At 40.7% G+C, this 21,038-nt stretch overlaps 1 protein-coding gene across 4 annotated transcripts; it reads right to left on the bottom strand.

The window, feature by feature from the left end:
• Window positions 1–1,083: 1,083 nt before the first annotated feature.
• POGLUT2 (protein O-glucosyltransferase 2) lies at window positions 1,084–17,299 on the bottom strand. 4 transcript variants are annotated; one of them, XM_008171648.3, is made up of 11 exons: window positions 17,116–17,298; window positions 16,694–16,925; window positions 12,936–13,141; window positions 11,494–11,699; window positions 10,362–10,439; window positions 7,292–7,464; window positions 4,864–5,101; window positions 4,184–4,393; window positions 3,634–3,723; window positions 2,993–3,097; window positions 1,084–1,339 (listed from the first exon to the last, which is right to left on the bottom strand). In XM_008171648.3, the coding sequence occupies exons 2-11, from the start codon at window positions 16,873–16,875 to the stop codon at window positions 1,322–1,324; spliced, it is 1,506 nt and encodes a 501-aa protein (XP_008169870.2). In that variant the 5' UTR covers window positions 16,876–16,925; window positions 17,116–17,298; the 3' UTR covers window positions 1,084–1,321. The 4 variants fall into 4 exon arrangements, with proteins under 4 accessions (XP_008169870.2, XP_065437111.1, XP_008169871.2 ...); XM_065581039.1 differs by adding an exon at window positions 14,070–14,212 and having other exon boundaries at window positions 16,694–17,168; XM_008171649.4 differs by lacking the exon at window positions 16,694–16,925 and having other exon boundaries at window positions 17,116–17,299.
• Between the last annotated feature and the right edge of the window lie 3,739 nt (window positions 17,300–21,038).

The raw sequence follows: 21,038 nt of genomic DNA, 5'->3' as shown, positions 1-21,038 counted from the left end.
AGTTTCCGCGGGGAATGTTTGCAGCTAGTGCCCTGCGTCTATTGTGTCTCCTCCCTCCATTCATGCTGTCTAACAATGATGTGTTAACTCTTGAGAGCTCAGCCGAGTGTTAATTCATCATTTAGCAGCAAGGCATTCCCTGGGAAATATCCCACCCTGTTCCACCCTCTGACTCCACCACCTCAACCAAGCTTCACAATCATCATTGCTGTGTACAGTATTGTTTAAAATTTATACTGTGTGTGTGTGTGTGTATATATATGTATAATTAATATACACCTCTACCCCAATATAACGCTGTCCTTGGGAGCCAAAAAATCTTACCACATTATGGGTGAAACCGCGTTATATCGAACTTGCTTTGATCTGACAGAGCGCGTAGCCCTGCCCCCCCGGAGTGCTGCTTTACTGAGTTATATCCGAATTCATGTTATATCGGATCGCATTATATCAGGGTAAAGGTGTATATATAGATTAGATTAGATATAGTCTTTTGTCTGGCGAAAAAAATTTCCCTGAAACCTAACCCCCCTATTTAAATTAATTCTTATAGGGAAATTGGATTCGCTTAACATCATTTCGCTTAAAGTAGCATTTTTCAGGAATATAACTACAACGTTAAGCAAGGAGTTACTGTACTACTGTAATTCTCTAGATATTGCCAAACGTATTTCAATTATTAGCCCCTATGGCAAATTCCAGAGAATTTAAAAGAAAATTATATTTCTAAACGTTTTTAAACTGTTCAATAAAATTGAATCCCTCCTCTAGAATTCTGTAGGCTGGTTGCAAAAAATCTGTAGACAGGTTATCATTCTCTTTTTAGAGTATAGGCTCTGTGCAGAGAGGAATGAAGGTGTTGCTAAGCAGTCCTGAAAGAGTAACCCTTGGAGCAGTCATGCTCAGGAGGTTTGAACTGAATTTTATTACTTTACAGTCTTTTTGTTGTTGTTTAAAGCCAAACTCCAGGAAAAGTTTGTTTAGACTTAACATACTATGTGGATTGAGTCCATAAAGCAGATTGTGGAAGGTGCCTGCTCGCCATCCCTTTGCAGAATCAGGTCTTAAAAATAACAACATCTCTTTTTGAAATGAAGGTGTCTTTATTAAAAAAAAAATTGTAAAAACATTTCAAAACAGCAAGTACTATTGATACTGATGATAAAAGGGAAAATATCAGTAGGTATTCCTCATTCAGACTATTGCACACTGTTTTGTATTGTCCATTGAAATTGTTAATAAAATAATTTTCCTTTTATTTTCTTTTAAAGAGATTCTGAAGATAGGTAAACATTCCTAAAAATGACTTTATTTCTTCCTGTTAGAGTTCATCTTTGGCCTGTAAATTAAGAAGGAAATATATTAACTACTGCAGTTTTAACAGTCAATATAGTCTTGTATATCTTGCTTTAATTCAATGATCCTTTCCCTTTCTATAGAGACAGAAAGGAACAATTCCTCTTTGGCCACTGTTTCAGCCCACAGATTCAAACAGTGGCTGCAGCTTCTCCATGTCCTTTATTGGCCACTGTATCCAAGTAAGTGCAGGTTGGTTTGTTTCCTCCCTCTACCCTGGCTTATTTGTGGCTGACAGATACTCTTTGAAGTATGCAGGGCGGAGTGGGAGGAGGGTCCTGAATGTCTGCTGTATCCTCAAACCTCCACTCACAACAGGGTCTATGCAATACAGAATTTCTTGTCTGTGCCAGCCACAGCTGAGTGGGTCTGACTTAATGAATTGGGATATGCTTCCAAACAACTTACTATAAATTAGCTATTAACTTTTAGAGTCATTTAGTTTACTCTTACAAATATTTATTTATTTCTGAAAACGTGTGACCACTGAGGCAATCCATTTTCAAGGAAATTATTCTCACTGCCAGGGCTCTTATTTATTCTACAGGAATTATAAAAACACTCTTTCAGTGGTTGGTTATCAGCAGTTTTACAAACCAATACATTTAAAATAATATTACAAAAATCCAGAAAAGATTAAATTAAAAATGGAAACCTTGACACTTCTGGCTTTTTTTGATTTTCACAGACAAAATTATTGCCTTTCTGAAACTGTTCTGTTCTATTAGTGTTCTTTACCCAGGGCCAGCTCCAAGTTTTTTGCCACCCCAAGCAAAAAAATGTTCCCGTGGCCCCCCCCCGGCCCCACCCCTTCCCCGCCCCATTCCAACCCCTTCCCCAAATCCCCAGCCCTGCCTCCTCCCCCGGGCGCGCTGCCTTTCCCCTCCTACTCCCTCCCTCCCAGGCTTGTAAACTGGAGGGGGGGAAGGGGGGCAGAGGAACTGCCCCCCACTGCCACAGCTCACCTCCGCTCCGCCTGCTCCCCTGAGCGGGCCGCCGCCGCTCCGCTTCTCCTCCTTCCCTTCCTCCCTCCCAGGTTTGCTGCAAAACAGCTGATTCACGCAGCAAGCCTGGGAGGGAGGGAGGGGGCAGAAGCGGAGCGGCGGCGGCCCCCTCAGGGGAGCAGGCGGAGCGGAGATGAGCTGTGGCAGTGGGGGGCAGACGAACTGCCCCCCCCCCCCAGGGTTACTTCCTGCGGCCCTCCCCGTGCCCCCCACAGCTGCAGCTCACCTCCGCTCAGGCCCGGCTCCCGGCTTTTTGTGCCCCAAGTGCAAAAAAAAAAAAAAGGAGCTGGAGTGCCGCCTCTTGGAAAGTGCTGCCCCAAGCACATGCTTGGAGCGCTGTTGCCTAGAGCCAGCCCTGTCTCTACCTTATGGGGTTGCCCCAGGGATTTCACAGGAGTTAGTTCTCAGTTAACTGTTTTTCAGCTGCTTAGTTGGTGCAAATACACAATTTTAAAAAGAAAAAAGAAAAATATAGACCACCTACAAGCCCATTAGTTATCAGAATTTGAATGAAACTCATCTTGAGCCCTGATGATGTTGGGTGCTGGACACATTCAGCTCCCACTCAATTAAATAGGAATTGAGGACATTCAGCATCTTACAGGGTCAGATCTTTGTTGTACAGACCATACCTTCTTTCTGTGGCAAGTACATGGAAACAGGTCATCGTCAGGCTGCTCTACCTTCTCCATGCCATCTCTGATTTTTGGCTCACTCACTTGTAAATTGGCGTATTCCTAATTCAAAAAAGAGGAAGGTATTCTTACTCTATTAACGGCCTGTAAAAGCTCACAGCTCAGATCAATAATTTTGTAAGAGTTGTGTGACCAAAGAATCTTCCTTTGCTCTCAGAAAAGCCCACCATATCACAGAGAAGGTAAGCTGATCCTTAACTGCTGTCAGAGATCCCATGTGGTGCCTCACTGAAGTGTCAAAACCTCAGTGCTAATGCACAGACATTTTTAGCTGAGGACAGGGGAATGAGACTATGCTCTTAGATCATTGCTGAATGCTAGTGTGAGGAACATGGGAACATTTTCTTGTAGATTAGATTGAGATTTATGGGAGCTGGAATGCCTCTCTCAAACTGCCACTCTAACATTAAAGGGATCTTTTAGGGCATAAGCATCACAGATAGTCCACAATCTACTTAATGTTTCCCATTGTTACTCTTTGCTTTCTGACTTCATCTCTGGACTGGCTGATTTCCAGAATCTGTATATTCCTAAATGCTTTCTACATAACCTTTTTTCTAGTAGTCTGACATACTGACCTGGAAAAGTTTGAAATAATAACAGAATACATGATCTCCCATGAGGTTATTTCTTGCAAATTCTTGCCCCGATTTTGCAATATTCCTTGCCTGTCAAAGAAAAGGAAAATCCTGATATAGGAACATTTCTGGAGATGGTAGCAGTGATTCTGAAATGTAACACAATATGTGCAGTTTTAGTAATTAGCCATCCAATTTTGTAGACAAGTGTTAGGTACCACCATGGTGACTGCTCCATAAAATAATAAATAAACCTTTATTACTGATCACATGCGAGGGAGACGGAAAATTGACATATTCTTAATGTTGAAAGAAAGGTGTTCTTACTATGTAAATACATCTTTAATTTATCAAAAACTCAAATAATTTTCAAATTAATGACTGTAGAAGAATACGCAAGCTAAATATGTTTTGTTTCCCCATTGGTATAATATGCGACACTCATTCTTAAGACCTGCTAATGTTTTGTTTGTTTTTAAACAAATTAACTTGTATTCACCTACTTTTAGTTTGTCAGGAAATGTTTCTCAGTGTTTTAATATAGATTTACCTCTTCATCATGATCTTTTGCCCACTGTAGCTTCTCCAGTAGGTCACTCAGGTCATTTTTAAATGGAATGTAGTGTTTCCAGGGCTGCAGCTCATTATAAAAATGTTCATAGTAGAAGGAGTCTTGCTTCAGTACTACACTGTTCCCTGCTAACAGGTAAGGCAATCTGTATGCAGCTACTGTGCCATCAATATTAATTTGATATTTATACTGCAAAAACATACAAGAATTGATTAATAAACATTTTAAAAACAGGTAGCTGGGATTGATTTTGTGGAGTTTTTTTATTCTGAGAATATTAAATGCAGGGGGCTTGCTCATTTTAAGACATGCAGATTATGCCAGACAGGCATTGCATTTTAGGTAATCTTTATTGTTAATAAGCAGATGAGATTAGTTCCACTGGCTAAATATATTGTATTGGGAAGAGCTATGATCACCAGAGAGGACAGAGGAACAATAAAATGGAATCTAGAGATTAGATTGGACAGAAAGTTCCTATAAAACCTCAAAATCTAAGTCAAAGCTGATAATCATAAACAGGTTGTGCCTGAAAAGTTAAGTATTTTAATATATATATATGTATAATATGTACAAAGACGGTAGGCGGGAGGAGGAAAATTCTCAAACACTGGTGAGTTAAGTCTGCAAGAAGGTCTAAATAGCAGTTTATGTCCTACCTTGAAAAAATCAAAAAATGAAATATGCTTCACAATGGGACCATAAAGGGTTTCATCGTGTTTAAAAAAGAAAAAGTTTGTGAAAGCAGCATCTATGATATCTGGATATTTTCTACTGAGTTTTACAAGTTCAAGCCTCTCTTTGCGGCTGTCACGTCCCCTCCAAATTGCTGTAGTATTCTTGTCTTCCCAGGGTGGCCCAGTGTTGGCCTGGACAGACATCATGTCCAGGCTGACTCTAGATGTCAGGAGAGAACAAGTGATTTCAGAAAAGAAGACTCTTGAAGTTTTCATGCACCAGTCTTTTAAAATATTATCGTAATACAATTCTGGACCCGATTCTCCCTCAACAGTTATACACCACGTTTCCACTGATTTCAATGGTGTTATTCAAAAAAGTTTACAATCTAAGAAGACAGATGACATACAAAGGCAGGGTTATAATCAAATAGATGTTTGTAAACTTTTTATGATTGTAATAGATAAAATAAGTGCCAACAAACCCCATCTGACTCTCAATCCACCATTCATTAGTTGATATCTTACAGACATTACGCCACAGGTGGATCTTGAGCAAAGATTTGAAGGAGGAAGACATTAGTGGCTTTGTGGGTCAGTGCAGAGAAGAATTCTATGTGCCAGGGACAGCATGGAAGAAGGTATGGAGATGGCTGTGGGAGAGGCTGACAAAGGGTGTATGAGGGTGCTTTCTTTGCCAGAATGAAGGAGACAGCAAGAAGGTGCTGCAGTAGGATATCAGAATGCACAAATAAAGAGGGACAGACCTGTGAAGGGTCTTGAAAGGACAAGAAGGGTGAACTGAATGCAGTGAAATAGTGTGAGCTGGGGGAAGGATTCAAATGGATTCAGAGTCATGGTCAAGAAACATCATCTTAAAAACCGGTTTTCTATGGTTCTGAAGAGGCAACATAGGTGTTAGGGAGGCCTGAGAAGAGGATCTTACAGTAATCAAGATGCGAGATGAAGGCCTACGTGAGAGTTTTGGCTATATGTATTTTAAAAGAAGAATCATAGACTCATAGAAGATTAGGGTTGGAAGAGACCTCAGGAGGTCATCTAGTCCAAACCCCTGCTCAAAGCAGGACCAAAACCAACTAAATCATCCCAGCCAGGGCTTTGTCAAGCTGGGCCTTAAAAACCTCTAAAGATGGAGATTCCACCACCTCCCTAGGTAACCCATTCCAGTGCTTCACCACCCTCCTAGTGAAATAGTGTTTCCTAATATCCAACCTAGACCTCCCCCACTACAATTTGAGACCATTGCTCCTTGTTCTGTCATTTGCCACCCCTGAGAACAGCCTAGCTACATCCTCTTTGGAACTCCCCCTTCAGGTAGTTGAAGGCTGCTATCAAATCCCCCCTCACTCTTCTCTTCTGCAAACTAAACAAGCCCAGTTCCCTCAGCCTCTCCTCGTAAGTCATGTGCCCCAGCCCCCTGATCATTTTCGTTGCCCTCTGCTGGACTCGCTCCAATTTGTCCACATCCTTTCTGTAGTGGGGGGCCCAAAACTGGATGCAATACTCCAGATGTGGCCGCTCCAGTGCCAAATAGAGGGGAATAATCACTTCCCTTGATCTGCTGGCAATGCTCCTACTAATGCAGCCCAATATGTCTTTAGCCTTCTTGGCAACAAGGGCACACTATTGACTCATATCCAGCTTCTCATCCACTGTAATCCCCATGTCCTTTTCTGCGGAACTGCTGCTTAGCCAGTCGTTCCCCAGCCTGTAGCAGTGCATGGGATTCTTCCGTCCTAAGTGCAGGACTCTGCACTTGTCCTTGTTGAACCTCATCAGATTTCTTTTGGCCCAATCCTCCAATTCGTCTAGGTCACTCTGGACCCTATCCCTACCCTCCAGCTTATCTACCTCTCCCCCCAGTTTAGTGTGATCTGCGAACTTGCTGAGAGTGCAATTCATCCCATCATCCAAATCATTAATAAAGATGTTGAACAAAACCGGCCCCAGGACCGACCCCTGGGGCACTCGGGTATCTTAGAAATGTTATGGAGAGAGAAGCAGCAGGATTTGTAGAAAGCCTGAATATGCAGGGAAGAGTTGAAGACAGCCCTTCTCAGGATACGATCATGAGTAGTGAGGAGACAGATAGAGGTGTCATCAGTAACAAAATACATTTTTTAGTGTTTTTGATTGGACTACATTTGGTCTCTGGTTTCTGAAATAGGACATTGAAGGAATACAACAATTATGTAAAGGATAAAATAGCTAAACTTAGACATTCAGTATACCTTATCTGGTCTAAAATGGTGTCTCAGTATCCACATAGAAATTAAGTTGAATAAATACATAGTACAACAATTATTGAAGTATTGGTAATGTTAAGAGTCTATTGGAAGCTCATTCACTCATATTTAGTGCTTTGTGAAAAATTTACATAGTTTCTTACCGGCCCATAGTTTCTAAAACTGAGTCCGTCAAATCATAGGTTGGCATCACAATGTCTTTTGATTCAGTGGATCCGCACCATGAGAAGATGGGATGAAGGTTCTGAGTAGATTTCTTTTTCTCTAAAGGCCAATCCCCTAAATTAACAAAAAACTCTACATCTGGCATTTTCACCTAAAAGAAGACAAATGATAGTGTTGATGTGTTAGTGTGTATTGTATGTGTTAATACATAGGAATACCCTTTTTTTTTCTTGATCAATATGGTATTTGAAATTATGTACAATAAGAGAAGTCTAAGGGAAAAGTTAGGTTCAGGGCTATAATATATTCAAAAACTATAACAATTGCTCATCATGCTTCAGGAATGCTATTCACAGAAATCCATGTTTTAACTATCTCTATTATCAGGTCAGAAAACAAAGCAGCATTATAACAAATTACTTTTCCAAAGGAATCACACAAAAGCTACTCTTCTAGATATAACAAAGCATCCTCTCTCCTTGTTCATGATGCTCAGGTCTTTGTATATACACCTCTACCCCGATATAACGTGACCCGATATAACACGAATTCGGATATAACGCGGTAAAGCAGCGCTCCGGGGGGTGGGGGGTTGCGCACTCTGGCGGATCAAAGCAAGTTCGATATAATGCGGTTTCCCCTATAACGCAGTAAGATTTTTTGGCTCTGAGGACAGCGTTATATCGGGGTAGAGGTGTATTCCAAAACCAAAAACCTCCATTTCAAAAGCTATTAAGGTTGCAAACTGACAGCAGTGTAGTTGTACCATGCTATTTACAAAATCTTACATAGATGGAAATTAATACTTAAGGACACAATTAATTTTACATTGTCTACATAATAAAACCACATTAGCCTTATTAAATAAAAGATATGCCTATTCCATCACTGTACTATAATGTTAATTCTGACTAAAACTACTGTTCCTTCATCAATGATCACAAAATATAAACAAAAATATCTTCTAAAAATGGATAACAATTATCTACATAGACATTAATTACCAATATTGACCAAGTCCCCACGTATATATAATATGCAATTATAAGCACATTACTGCCTCTACATAACGTGTGCATATGTAAAACTTTTCTTAAATGCTTTGTTGTTCAGACCAGCAAGATAATTAATTTCACTGTGGCTCATCCACATTGCAATATGTCTTGATTCCTCTGCTGTCCAAGCATTAGAAACATTAGGTTTCTGACTCAGCTTACATTCAGAGACGGAGATAGAAACTAATCCTCTGCCAGATATCAAGTAGGATTTATACACCCTCTCATATGGTTGAGGAAGGACAGCAAAGTTTATTTTTTCTAACTTGATAACACAGGGAAACCTTTAGCAAGCATTCCCTGTTAAGAACAGGCAGAAAAGCATGGGAGTTCTAGAGGTAGAGAAACAAAGGACCAGTTCTTATTTTCAGTTTACATACAGACACATGGGTGTCTATCTGGCTCTCACTAAAAAAAGGGAGTCTTCACTTCAGAGAGAGCTGGAAGGCTGTAATCTTTAGGAATAATCTTTATGAACACAATGCCATCTACTGGTTCTATTCGATAACTGTAATGGACAAGCTATAAACTACTTATTATCAGTGTTTACATTTTCAGACCACAGAGTCATTTGGGGGCTAATTTTCTCCTTCAACACAATAGATTTTTTTGTTCTTCAATCATATTAGCCAATGGAAAAGTTGTATAGAACTGAATAGGGATGAAACAAATAGGATTCTCTAGAAATTTAATTTTGAGTATAGTTGGGGCTGGAAAAACCCCCCATAACCTAGGCACTTATTTAAATTATGGCAGCTTCCCCAGGCTGCCCTCTGAGCAGCAGTGATACTCAGATCTCCACAGTACTATGTGCTGTGACCCCACTCCTGCTGCCCCATCCATGCCCCCTATGCAAGGGCTTACCAGGCAGTTCTCAAAAGATAGCGTGTGGTAGTGCTTTGTGGTTTCTCCACTGGGGGACATCTTCCCCAGCCTCTCTTTGTCTCTGGCCTCTTTCCACAGTGTATAGAATTTAATAGAGAATTATATAAATTCCCTAAGGTTTGTTTAAATCATCCTACAAAATGTATTAGCAGTGATATAATTCTCTGTTAAATCCTATAGGATGGTTCAAAAGCCTATGGACAATTGTTTTCTATTAAATCCTATATAGGCCTTTCTCATAAGGTCTAGCTGCCTAATTAATATTTGAGAGACAAGGTTGGTGAGGTAATATCTTTTATTGGACCAGCTTCTGCTCGTGAGAGAGAGACAAGCTTTCGAGCTTACAACGAGCTCCTCTTCAGGTCTGGAAAATGTACACTGAGTGTTACAGTTAAATAGAAGGTGGAAGCAATCATTTAGCATAAGTAGTTAGCATGTAAGAGACCATTCAAGGTGAAGTGGCATCTTAACATCTGTGCTGTCATAGGACAAAAAAAAGGGGGACTACTGGGTTACAGACTGTTGTAATAAGCCATAAATCCAATGTATTTATTAACTCCATGATTTTCAGTGTCTAGCAAACTTAATTTAAGCTCCCAGGCTCGTCTTTTGAAGGTGTTGTGCAGGTTTTATTTGAGGACGAGGACTGAGGGGTCAGATATGGAGTGATCTTTTTGTGAAAAGTGTTGACCCACAGGTTGATCCGAGGAGAGAGTCCAGAATACATACCTTAACACACTCTGTGTAAGCTCGAAAGCTTGTCTCTTTCACCAACAGAAGTTGGTCCAATAAAAGATATTACCTCACCTACCTCGTCTCTCTAATGTTCTGGGACCAGCATAGCTAAAACAACATTGCAGATAATTAACATTTGTAAGTTACATTCTGCAGACTAATCGAAGAGCATACCAGAACATCCAACTTCATTAGGAACAATCCTGCTAGCTTATGACTTATTAATGTGAAAGTAATAAAAATAAGAAAACAAGAACAGTGGTGTTTTCTTTATTGTTGCGGAGGCATCAACAAAACTGTAATAAAGATTTCAGGGAATGTTTTGATATTTAAACACGATCATATACAAAATATAAAACTAATATATACTCACTTTTCTAGTCAAAGAAAGTAGTATAGCGTCCATGAAAATCCTGAAGCCTACATGCTCACCATGGGTCCTTATATAAACCTAAAAGTAATCCAAAAGTTATTGCATTAGTGTTTTTGCTTGGGGGAAAAATATATTATTGGAGCTTACCTGTTTCACAGTAAACAATCAGACAGATTGTATGGCTTCACTTTTATAGAACTTCAAATGATTTTAGGAGGCCTTGGAATGTCCTACCTCTCTGATGAAGCAAAAAAAGGGGCACACATTTTTTGTCCTTTGCAGTCACCTTTAAAAATGATCCCCTGTAAACAGAAACTCAACACTTTCAAGCCTGACTCTACTGCACTCCTTTCCTAGATTATGTTCATGGCATACAGACAAGGTAGACAAAAATATAAAATATTCTCTCTGGAAGGTTGCGATGTAACACTACTTTATTTCTAGGAATCCAAAACTTTAACACACAAAAGAACCAAAAACAGAGAGAAAGAAGGCAGGCTGCACAACTAGAGAGGCACAACCCACCCTACCTTGTGCTAGGTTGGTTCTTTGACTGACTGCACAAGATTGCATGCTTCCCTATAAAGCCCCCTAATGTGCAAGCAGGGCTAGCAAACACCTTACATTTAAACTGCTAGCTTGTAATTTTAGCACAGTTTCCAATACACCACTAGAAGCTCTTCTGAAATTAGTAGAGTTTTGTTAGCAAGAGTTGAGGATTCTTAGACCACCACACCATACAAAATTGATTAGTATTCAAAACTCTCGTAAAGCCTAGTGGACAGGAAACTGAACCGGGAGTCAGGACATTTGGGTCTACTCCTAACTCTACTATTGATCTGCTGTGTGACTGTGGGCAAAGTAATTTGCCTTTCTGTGTTTCGACTGACCCATTTATAACATGGATGTAAAACACCTTACAAAGGAAGGAAGTATTGAGTTCTACAGATGAAAAACACTATATAAGAGTTAAATATTATATTTGAGGGATAATGAAGCAAACAATGGAGGTGTGAGAGCTTCTCAAAGAAAAGGTCAAAAGAATCCTTTATAATGGAAAGTGCTAACCAGCCTAAATATATGACTAGCTAGAAGCCTCCTTTTAATACTTCAGCTAAATCACATACTGTACCTTGTTATCTTTTATGGTATAGTGACACAAGCTCTGTCTTTGTCCAAACCGTTGTGGAATTTCCTTTGCAATCTTATCTGGATCAACAGTGGGAAAATGTGCTAGATCTCTCTGAATCTGTGGAATGGCTTGAGGGCAGCTCATATCTTCCAGCCATGCAGTGCTGTCTTCGCGAGGGCAGTCACAATTCTCATGGTAAACAGGGCCTGTTGTATACACCACAAATGTTTAGATTATTTTAATGTGCAACACAGACAAGATATTGAATTCAGAAGTTAGTTACCCTGGACTTTGAGACAAATTCAGAGGTGAATCAGTATAATATAATGTAAGTTACACTTTGTTCCAGCCGCCTTAGCGTGTAAATTAGACTCTTAGGCCCTTGTCTACAAAGAGGAAATGGAACAGCATAACTGTTCTGGTATAATTTAGCTATTCAGGAATAACTGCGCTTTATGGATACTCTGTTCAGAATAAAAGAACCTATCTCCTGCCTGAGGCCAAGAGTTATGCTGAAACTAGGGGAAGATAGGCATTTGCCTGCCTGTCTTGCCTGATGTGGGCAGAAGAGGTGGCAGGTCCCTGTTCAAATCCCTTGTCTTTATCAGGCGACAGGGACCTGAACGAGTGATAGGTATCTCATATCCCAGTTGAATACCCTGCCTATTGGGCTAATGGTTAAAAGGAGGGCTTGGTCCTTCTAATTGTCATTTTGTGTGGAGTTAGGCAGCCTCTGAGCATGTCTACCAGATTGGCCGCTGCAGGCAAGATACACATGCTTGTCTTTCCCAATCTGTGGATCACTCTGGCCCCTAGGTGGGAGATAGATGTCTGGATGCCTTGAGTGAGGCAGCAGTGTACATGTTCAGAGGCAGAAACATAGGCACCTAGGGAATTTTTACACAAAAGCTTAGGTGCTGAAGGTATGTCTATTCAGAGATAAAAAACCCATGGCTGGCCAGGGCAGCTGACTTGGGCTCATGGGGCTCAGGCTCTGGAACTGAAAAATCACTGTGCAGACATTCGGACTTGGGCTAGAACCTCAGGTCTGGGACCCTCCACCCTTTCAGGGTCCCAGAGCTTGGGTTCTAGCCCAAGCCCGAATGTCTGTCTACACAGCAATTTTTCAGCCCTAGAACCTGAGGCCCATGAGCCCAAGTCAGCTGATCTGGGCTAGCCATGGCCATGCTGCAGGCTTTTATCCCTGTGTAGACATAGCCTGAGTGAGTTTAGGTGTCTTCAGGGTTCAGGGGAAGCTGAGTGGGGATTTTGGATTGCAGTAGAATCTAAAACTGGGAGTTGGGTGCCTAAGTACCTTTGTGAACCCGAGCCTCGGCAACTTCCAGGATCAGACCCTAGTACTGTAAAGCATTTTGGGCTACAGTTTGTATGAAAAAAAAAACACTATGTAAAATAAAGTTGCATCATGTAATTCTTTGTACCTTTTAAAATATATGGAGACTTGGCAACATGTTTGTCTTCGACTTTGATTTCTATCTTCAGGTTTTTGTAGCTTGCATACATTCTGTACCTCACAATGAAGGATCCATCTTTTCTGTCTAATATCTGCACTCCTATCCGAGTGAACTGCTCATCAGGAGCAGTGATCTTCACCTGGAATGTATTTGCTCCTGGAGAGAAAGTAAACCTACACAGGGAACAAGTACAATCGTGATTAAGAAGTGACCACGTAACAGTTTTCTTAGGGTCTGATCCAATGCCAGTTAAAGTCAATGGAAAGATTGCCATTGACTTTAGTTTAGTGAGAGCTAGATTGTGCAATATTTCCAAGTGCTCAGTGACCAGATTTTCCAAAGACTTCAGATTTTCCAAAGACTTCAGCTCCAATGTAGACACTTAAATAAGGCCTGGATTTTCAAAAGTGCTCAGTAGACAGCAGCTTCCACTGTGGCACCAATGGGCAGATTTCACTAGACCTTAGCACCCAATGTGTTGAGCTCTTATGAAAATCTATCTTCTTATTTTGGTGCCTAAATGAGAGCCAAGCAATTTTGAAAATCTGTCCCTGAGTGCGAGGTCTGAGCCCTTCTGAAAATTCAGACCGTAATGACTCAACAGACCATTGAGACGTCCTGCCCCTACAAGTGAACTAGTTCAAAGCCAAAGTACCTCCTTGCCCAGTGACATTTCTGCAGATACGAGCTTGTGAGGTAAATGAGCTCTTCTGATTCAGCACTTCTCTCCCTTCTGGTATTAATAAATGAACAGCAATCCTCCCATTCTAGGGTCTTAAAGTGCTTTCCCCTACCTGGGAAATAGGAGTGTACTACTTTTGTGGGGAGGAGGGTGAAGAGACTCTCTCAACATCACATGGAGAGCCAGTGGAAGCATGGGACCCACCATTCCTAGCAATCAGTCCTATGTATTAACCACAAGACTATCTTTGCAGAGGTTCCTTTTCCTTTCTCTTTCCTTCACCCCTCTCTCTCTTTACTACCAGACCCTTTCTCTCCCACATCCCCTTTTCCATTGGTTCTCTTCCTAGTATGGTAAAGTCTCCCTCTCACTCTTTCCTCTTTCTTTAATTTCTTTCTAACCCCACTGATCCTGTTTACCTCACAAAAAAGCAGCAGTACTGGCCACCTATTCCTCTTCACTTCTTGCCCCAATTCATAGAGGTGGTTGTGGAGCAGCAAGAAAAACGGGAGGTGGAAATCTTGGTTGCCAGCTCAGAAGCGCCAGTAAATGAGAGTAGGAGCTGAAGACAAAAACTTCTTATTACCTGCAGCACTACTTATGAGTGACATTTCAACTGGCATGAGTGACCAAGTGACTGTGCCCTCCAGATGAGTGACACTGAGTAGGTATGGAAACTGTAAGAATAAGTTTCACTTTGCAAATTTTACACTTTGGTAACTTTACAGCTACTGAACCAAATTTCTTCAAATTTGGCTTGCTTTGTAGGTCTTATGGAAAGATATATAGTCTTTAATAACAGATGTGGGAAAAAGAATTGAGTACAACATCTAAACATTTGAAGATATCTCTTGTTTATACAGGAAGTCAGAATATCTCAAATATAAATCTCAGGATAGAAACAGAAGAACTTTAGGAGTGTCCCATAAATAGAAAAAATGTTTACGGGATTTTGCTCAAACTTTAAAAAGAACTTCACAATGTATAGACACCAAATCTAGAAAAATTCAGCCTAAAAAGTGAATGGCTTGAAAAGTTATGAATGCAGGGAACAGTTTTACAACTGTAACAACGGTATGTGCTACCAGGTATTAAACGAGATTGTCCATCTCCACTTCTTTGATCAAATCTATGCTGTGTATGAAGGATGTGGGCTACCAGAGCTAAAAGGGACAGCTTTTTAGCATCATCCCTTCCCAGTACCTCACTAAAATACTAGGAACTCTACAGAGTGTGGGGGTTTGGCTAGGGTTTGGCTGTCTCTGACAAGGTGGCATTCTTCACCCTGGCAACTTTGAGGGAATCCCCACATAAGATAATGCTAATCTCATTGTTGTTACTTTACATGGATTCCCCACTCTGTTGAATGAAACTACATTCTCTGGGAAGGGGTATGTGGATAGCAATCTGTACGGACGCAATGGCAGCTTGGGTCCTTTAGAAGCTGTGCTCTGTTAAAGAAGGGGAAGGGTCTGGGAAGCAGTGCCAAAGCATACAGACTCTCTGTTCAAATGGATCTGGCCTCCTCAGATTTTAGGGAATTTGCAAGTTTAAGGGGCTGAGGAGATTTTCAAAGCAATAAATGACATTTAGATGCCGAACTCCCACTGACATTTAACGGGAGTTAGACAACTAGCTGCCTTTGGTGCCTCTGAAAACTTCCTCCAGTCCCTCTGCCAGTTCCATGAGGGGATAGAGGGAACAAGCCCTACCTCTTTATGGAATATTTTGGTGAAAATGCCACAAGTGGCAAGTCATGGGTTTTTCCTGTCTAGAGATGATCTGGCTCACTAATTTCAATCTTTGAATTAAGCTTTAGGTTGTCTCAAAATGTTACTAGGTTTCTTTAATGTTCTATACAGTATTTAATAAGCAATTATTTTAAATGGATTCACAGATCTGATACTTACATGTTTGTGGGGATTACTGGTTTGTGTTACAATGGAAAGAAGCAGGAAAGTCTAGAGGTCACACCATAACTTAATCTGACCAGTTTATTATATATATAGGCTTGACAAGGGAGAATTAGCTGTAACTTGTTTGCTGGGCCAAGATGCTTCTATTTTGTCTGTAACCCAATTTTCATTTTCTTTCCCCATCTCACATCCTGTATGATGCCTTGAGGTGAAATGGCAATTTTTATATTAGGGCAATGGAGCAGGAGATTTTGAAAAGATCGTCATAGGTTTTTTAAACGTATATTATTTTTTCTTACTGTGGATAATATCCCAACGGAAGCTTAAAAATAAAATCTCAGGGCCAAATTAACTGCTGGTGGATAGGGGAGGGAGGTGCAACTCAAATGATGTCTATGGAATCACAGCTTTATGTGCCAACAGGGATTCTTGAATCTTTATTGAATATTTTTCCTTCATGTATTGTGCAAGTACACTGATTTCCAGGAGTAAGGTCTGCTAGAATTCATTTAATTAAAATAACATTAGAGCATTTTGACACATGACAATTAAACAAAGTTTACAAAGAGATATAAGGCATAAAAATATAAGTCAGATTTGGGGCCTTCAACATTAATATCCTTTTCTGCAAGAAAGGCAAATTAAGCAGCTTTCTTAATTAAATAACAAGAGAGCCAATATATACAGGTTTCAGAGTAGCAGCCGGCATACCCATGTGGCTCTGAAGAGAGGGTAGGGCCAGTTCTACTGGTGATGTACAAAACACAATGGAATGTAATCTAGATGTGTGGGGTCTGGCTCTGCAGTGTAACTGGAGGAAAAGTAGTAAAAGTTATTTTGTCAAGGAAATCCTGTAGGTATGACTTGGACCTAGATCCTCAGAACACTTAAGCATGTGTGTAATTTGAGTAAAGTTGCACAATGCTTAAATATTTCTGGGGAAAGGGCCTTGGGAATGCCAGCGAGGGAACATAGTCATTTCTAATTTTAAATTCAGATACTGTGGGGATGGGAGCCTTATGAGTATTTAGACCTGTGAAGTAAGAAAGTGCCATTTTTAAACTCGAACATCTTTTTGGCCATAAACACAATTTAAAGTTGCTGTGATAAGGTGCTGTCATGCTTACCTCTGCCCTTCAGTGTCCAAAGCCTGAACATAAAAATATCGAGCAGGGAGGACAACATCTGCTCTCAGACCAGGTCCCCATATTAAACTGTTCTCCGGACTCAGCTGGTTTCCTCCACCCGATACAGTGAACACGGGAATTGTTCCAAGCGTTAAGTAACAAAGCAGCCAAATGCTAAACATTTACAAGATTTCCTCTTCAGGAAAAAACACAAACAAGAAGACAGGCCAAGCTGCAGAGAAGGGGTAGAAAACGTGTGCTAAAGTGTAACTTGTGTCTCAGTTACGGCTGCAATCACATCTGCTCAGTTACACATCTGCCTTGACTTAGCGTTAACTTGTTTGTTTCAAAGAAGTCTTGAATATTTCCACTTCCCCCCTAAGCAAACTACAACGGAGAAGCTAGTTAACTACATTAGTTACCACGGAGTAGACACAATCAGGAGCTGCTGCCGTGTCCCTGTTTCTTTGTCTCTGTGTGTATCGATTCTTCTGCCTTTAACCCTGGAGCTGGAACAGCATCTTCGGGTTAACCCTATCGTCAGTCTGAGCGGGCAGGAGAGGAAAGGGGATTGTTTCATTGGTCCAACAAAACTTCTTCCGAATGAATAATGATATTGTCTCACTTCCCAGGCTGAGCAGTAATGCTGGGAAATGTAGTCCAGCAACAAGAATCACAGCAGTCTTGTACCTCACCACTCACACTCATTACCAGTATGGTTTGGGCGGGGGAGAGAACCTTCACGCTGTTTCAAACAGGAGTGCAGACATTTGCAGCGTACTGCAAGTACAAATTTAAATGGCACACTGTCAACTTAAAACTTACACTTCTGTCCGAAAATGTACCTATTATTGCCTGTGAGTAACACACAAGGTTACAAGTGAAAGATTTTTGAAATTAACGTTTTCAATGTGTTTACTTTATGTATTTAACATCATATTGTATGTACATAGCTTCTCTGTTTCCTTTATAGTCCATAGTTAGGGCTAGATCCACTTATACTCAGTGCTACAACACCTAAATTTAGGTGTCCTGGTGCCTAATGGAATCCACAACCCTGAGTTAGGGATGCACAGGGAGAATTAGGTGCCTAGGAATGGCAAAAGCCAGCAAAGCTGAGCAGGGAGCCACTCAAGCTAGCCAATAGGGAATGCCCAGGAAAGGAGTTTTGCCTACATCTCTTCAAAGGGGCTTAGGCGCCTATCTCTCGTTAGAATTCATATCTGTGAACTCCCTCCTGAAGCTGGATGCCCAAGCCCTTTCTTGCAAAAAAAGAGGTAGTGTTGCTGATATAAAAAACTATTAGCCCTGTTGTTAGCGCCCCAAACCAGGATGGGAGAGACATAAAGCTCAAATCCTTATTCTGCCTGATGGGAAATAAGGATTTAAACTTGTCTTTCAATAGAGCACCCTAACTACTGGGCTATGAGCACTCTAGGATGGGGCCTTCGTAGTTGCTCCTGTTGAAACTGTTTGACCCAGCATGTTTATAAATAATTAGCATTAATTGGGCCAGAGAAAGCATGCAAATGATTGACCAGCCCTGTGTTTAGGGCACTTTTCAAGTCCCTGCTCTAATGTATATTTCATTAGTTACACACAGCAGAATAGCTTAAATAGGACTGAGAAAAACTTGGCCTAGAACACCTCATAGCTCAGCAGATACAGCACTTGCACAAGATGTTGATTGAACAACCTCCTGCAGACAAGGCATTTGAATCTGGGTCTCCTATATCCTGGATAAGTGTTCTAACTTCGAGGCTAAATAGGGTGACCAGATGTCCCAATTTTATAGGGACAGTCCCGATTTTGGGGTCTTTTTCTTATATAGCCTCCTATTACCCCCAATTTTTCACACTTGTTGTCTGGTCACCCTAAGGCTAAAGGTTATCAGGTGGGGGTGATACCTTATGTTTTGTGAAGTGCCTGATCTGTTGGTCAGTCCCTAAGAACACCTACTGGATCAGGCCTCACAGGCTAAATTTTGAGGATCCTGCCTAGATTTAGACATCCTGGTGTCAGGATTAAATGGCTGTTTGTATAATCACTGCCATATTTTTAGGGGACCTTTATCAGAAACTTAGATGCCTAAGTATTTTAGGCACCTACGTGATTAGGAGATAGTCAAGCAGGGTTATTGGAGGTCTAAATATTGGATTTAGGCATCTAAAGTGATAATTAGGTGCCTAAATCTGTTTGAGGCTCCAGCTCTTAGGTTCTGTGTTTGTGTGGGTCTTTCAAAGAGCAACATCTTGAATACTGCATACAGATGTGGTTGCCTCATCTCAAAAAAGATATACTGGCACTAGAAAAGGTCCAGAGAAGGGCAACTAAAATGATTAGGGGTTTGGAATGGGTCCCATATGAGGAGAGATTAAAGAGGCTAGGACTTTTCAGCTTGGAAAAGAGGAGACTGGGGGGGGGGGGATATGATGGAGGTATATAAAATCATGAGTGATGTGGAGAAAGTAGATAAGGAAAAGTTATTTACTTATTCCTATAATACAAGAACTAGGGGTCACCAAATGAAATTAATATGCAGCAGGTTTAAAACAAATAAAAGGAAGTTCTTCACACAGCACACAGTCAACTTGTGGAACTCCTTATCTGAGGAGGTTGTGAAGGCTACGACTATAACAGCATTTAAAAGAGAACTGGATACATTCATGGAGGTTAAGTCCATTAATGGCTATTAGCCAGGATGCGTAAGGAATGGTGTCCCTAGCCTCTGTTCGTCAGAGGGTGGAGATGGATGGCAGGAGAGAGATCACTTGATCATTACCTGTTAGGTTCACTCCCTCTGGGGCACCTGGCATTGGGCACCTGGCATTAGCCACTGTCAGTAGACAGGATACTGGGCTAGATGGACCTTTGGTCTGACCCAGTACAGCTGTTCTTATGTTCTTATGTAACAGGGTAGGAAATAAACAGTTTTAAAATAGGAAAATATTATTGTAAAAAAAAATGGCAGAAGCTGGCATAGTACCTGTCCTGTAACTACTTTTAACTATTTTTCCAGGTTGATTGTAATTTAATTATTGTATGTAAGTATAGTGTTTTATTGTATTGTTAAGAGTTTGTGGTCTGTTTTTGGAAATGATATTATTTCATATATACAGGTACATATATTTATGAAAGTGGGGAGAAATTTGGAAAGGGATAGCCTGGGGAATGTGAGCCACCCTGAACTGAGCGGTATTAGACTCTCACTCTGGTAGGGTAGAGAAACCAAAACATCCCTGTGGATTTGGTTCAGGTGTCTTGCTTTGTCTACTTAGAAATGCTGAGCTCTGTGTGTTATCTAGCGTTGATGCTGGGTCTGTGGTACTAGTTTAGATGGCTACAAGATATAGGTGGAGTTAGTTTGAAGCAGACAGGATTCCAGTGTCTGCTTAAATACCAGTAGACCTATCTGAATTCATGGGTGAGATTACAAGTGGTTGAGGATTGTATTGTACACTCTCTGGGTCTTCAATAAGCTGAGTTATGTAAGAGTGAGGGGGCTTATCATATTCCTCACTTTATGGTTTTGATCATTATGGAAAGGTAACAAGGGTATTTAGGTTTTAAATTTGTGAAATGGGGTGGGAGAGAAGGTTTTAGATGGGCTTGGGTCACACATGTTATTCATTTTAGAAAGGGACCCTAGATGTATTACTGAAACCAGCTCTGGTTACTGGACCCTGGACAGAAGGGCAGCAACTCTATTAATCTGTATACATTGCTGAAGGTGGTAGGAAAAACAGAGCTATCCTGACAACACCAAGCACTGACACTTTATTCTTTGTATGTTTTTCCTGTTCCCAATAACAGAATCTACAATAACCCCATCAAGAAATGTTCCTTTATTGGAAATACATATACACAGACTTGTGTTCTATTAACTATATTTTATCATTACTTTTGTGTTAATTAACTCTCCAAGAAGGGGCCATTATTTCATAGATTTTGTTATGTTATTGTGAATAGGTTTGTGTAAAAACACAGAATAAGTTACATTGAGAAGATTTTCAAGAACAATATTATTTTAAAAAAGAAATATCATGGCTACACAGTTAAATTGTGCCCTATGTTCTTAAAAACTCATACATCAGGGTTTCAGACAACCACTTGCAAGAGTCAAGAAGGATTTTGGGCGGGGAGAGCTGTTATCTCATTCCTCTGAAGCATCAGGAATGGCCATAGCTAGAGATAGGGCCAGGGCTCTGAATTCTCTCCTACAGGTGCTAGGCTGGGTGGTTCTTGCTCATATAGTCAGGGGCTAAGTGATCGCCTAGTCCTGGGGCAATTATGCAGAATTTTGCAGCATTCTCTGTTTTCCCCACATAATTTCTGGCCACCACTA

The sequence above is a fragment of the Chrysemys picta genome, chromosome 1 (genome assembly GCF_011386835.1).
Source record: "Chrysemys picta bellii isolate R12L10 chromosome 1, ASM1138683v2, whole genome shotgun sequence".
In the NCBI taxonomy this organism is placed as follows: Eukaryota; Metazoa; Chordata; order Testudines; family Emydidae; genus Chrysemys; species Chrysemys picta.
This window is presented reverse-complemented; position numbering and strand designations above follow the sequence as displayed.

Bases quoted from the DNA above. Each gene is read 5' to 3' on its own strand.
- POGLUT2 (XM_065581037.1), bottom strand. From the start codon at position 16,875: ATGTTTAGCATTTGGCTGCTTTGTTACTTAACGCTTGGAACAATTCCC. The intron at 11,700-12,935 runs GTACAAAGAATT...TGTATACAACAG, and splicing joins GTCTCCATATATTTTAAAAG to GCCCTGTTTACCATGAGAAT. The intron at 5,102-7,291 runs GTAAGAAACTAT...CCTGACATCTAG, and splicing joins GTTTTAGAAACTATGGGCCG to AGTCAGCCTGGACATGATGT.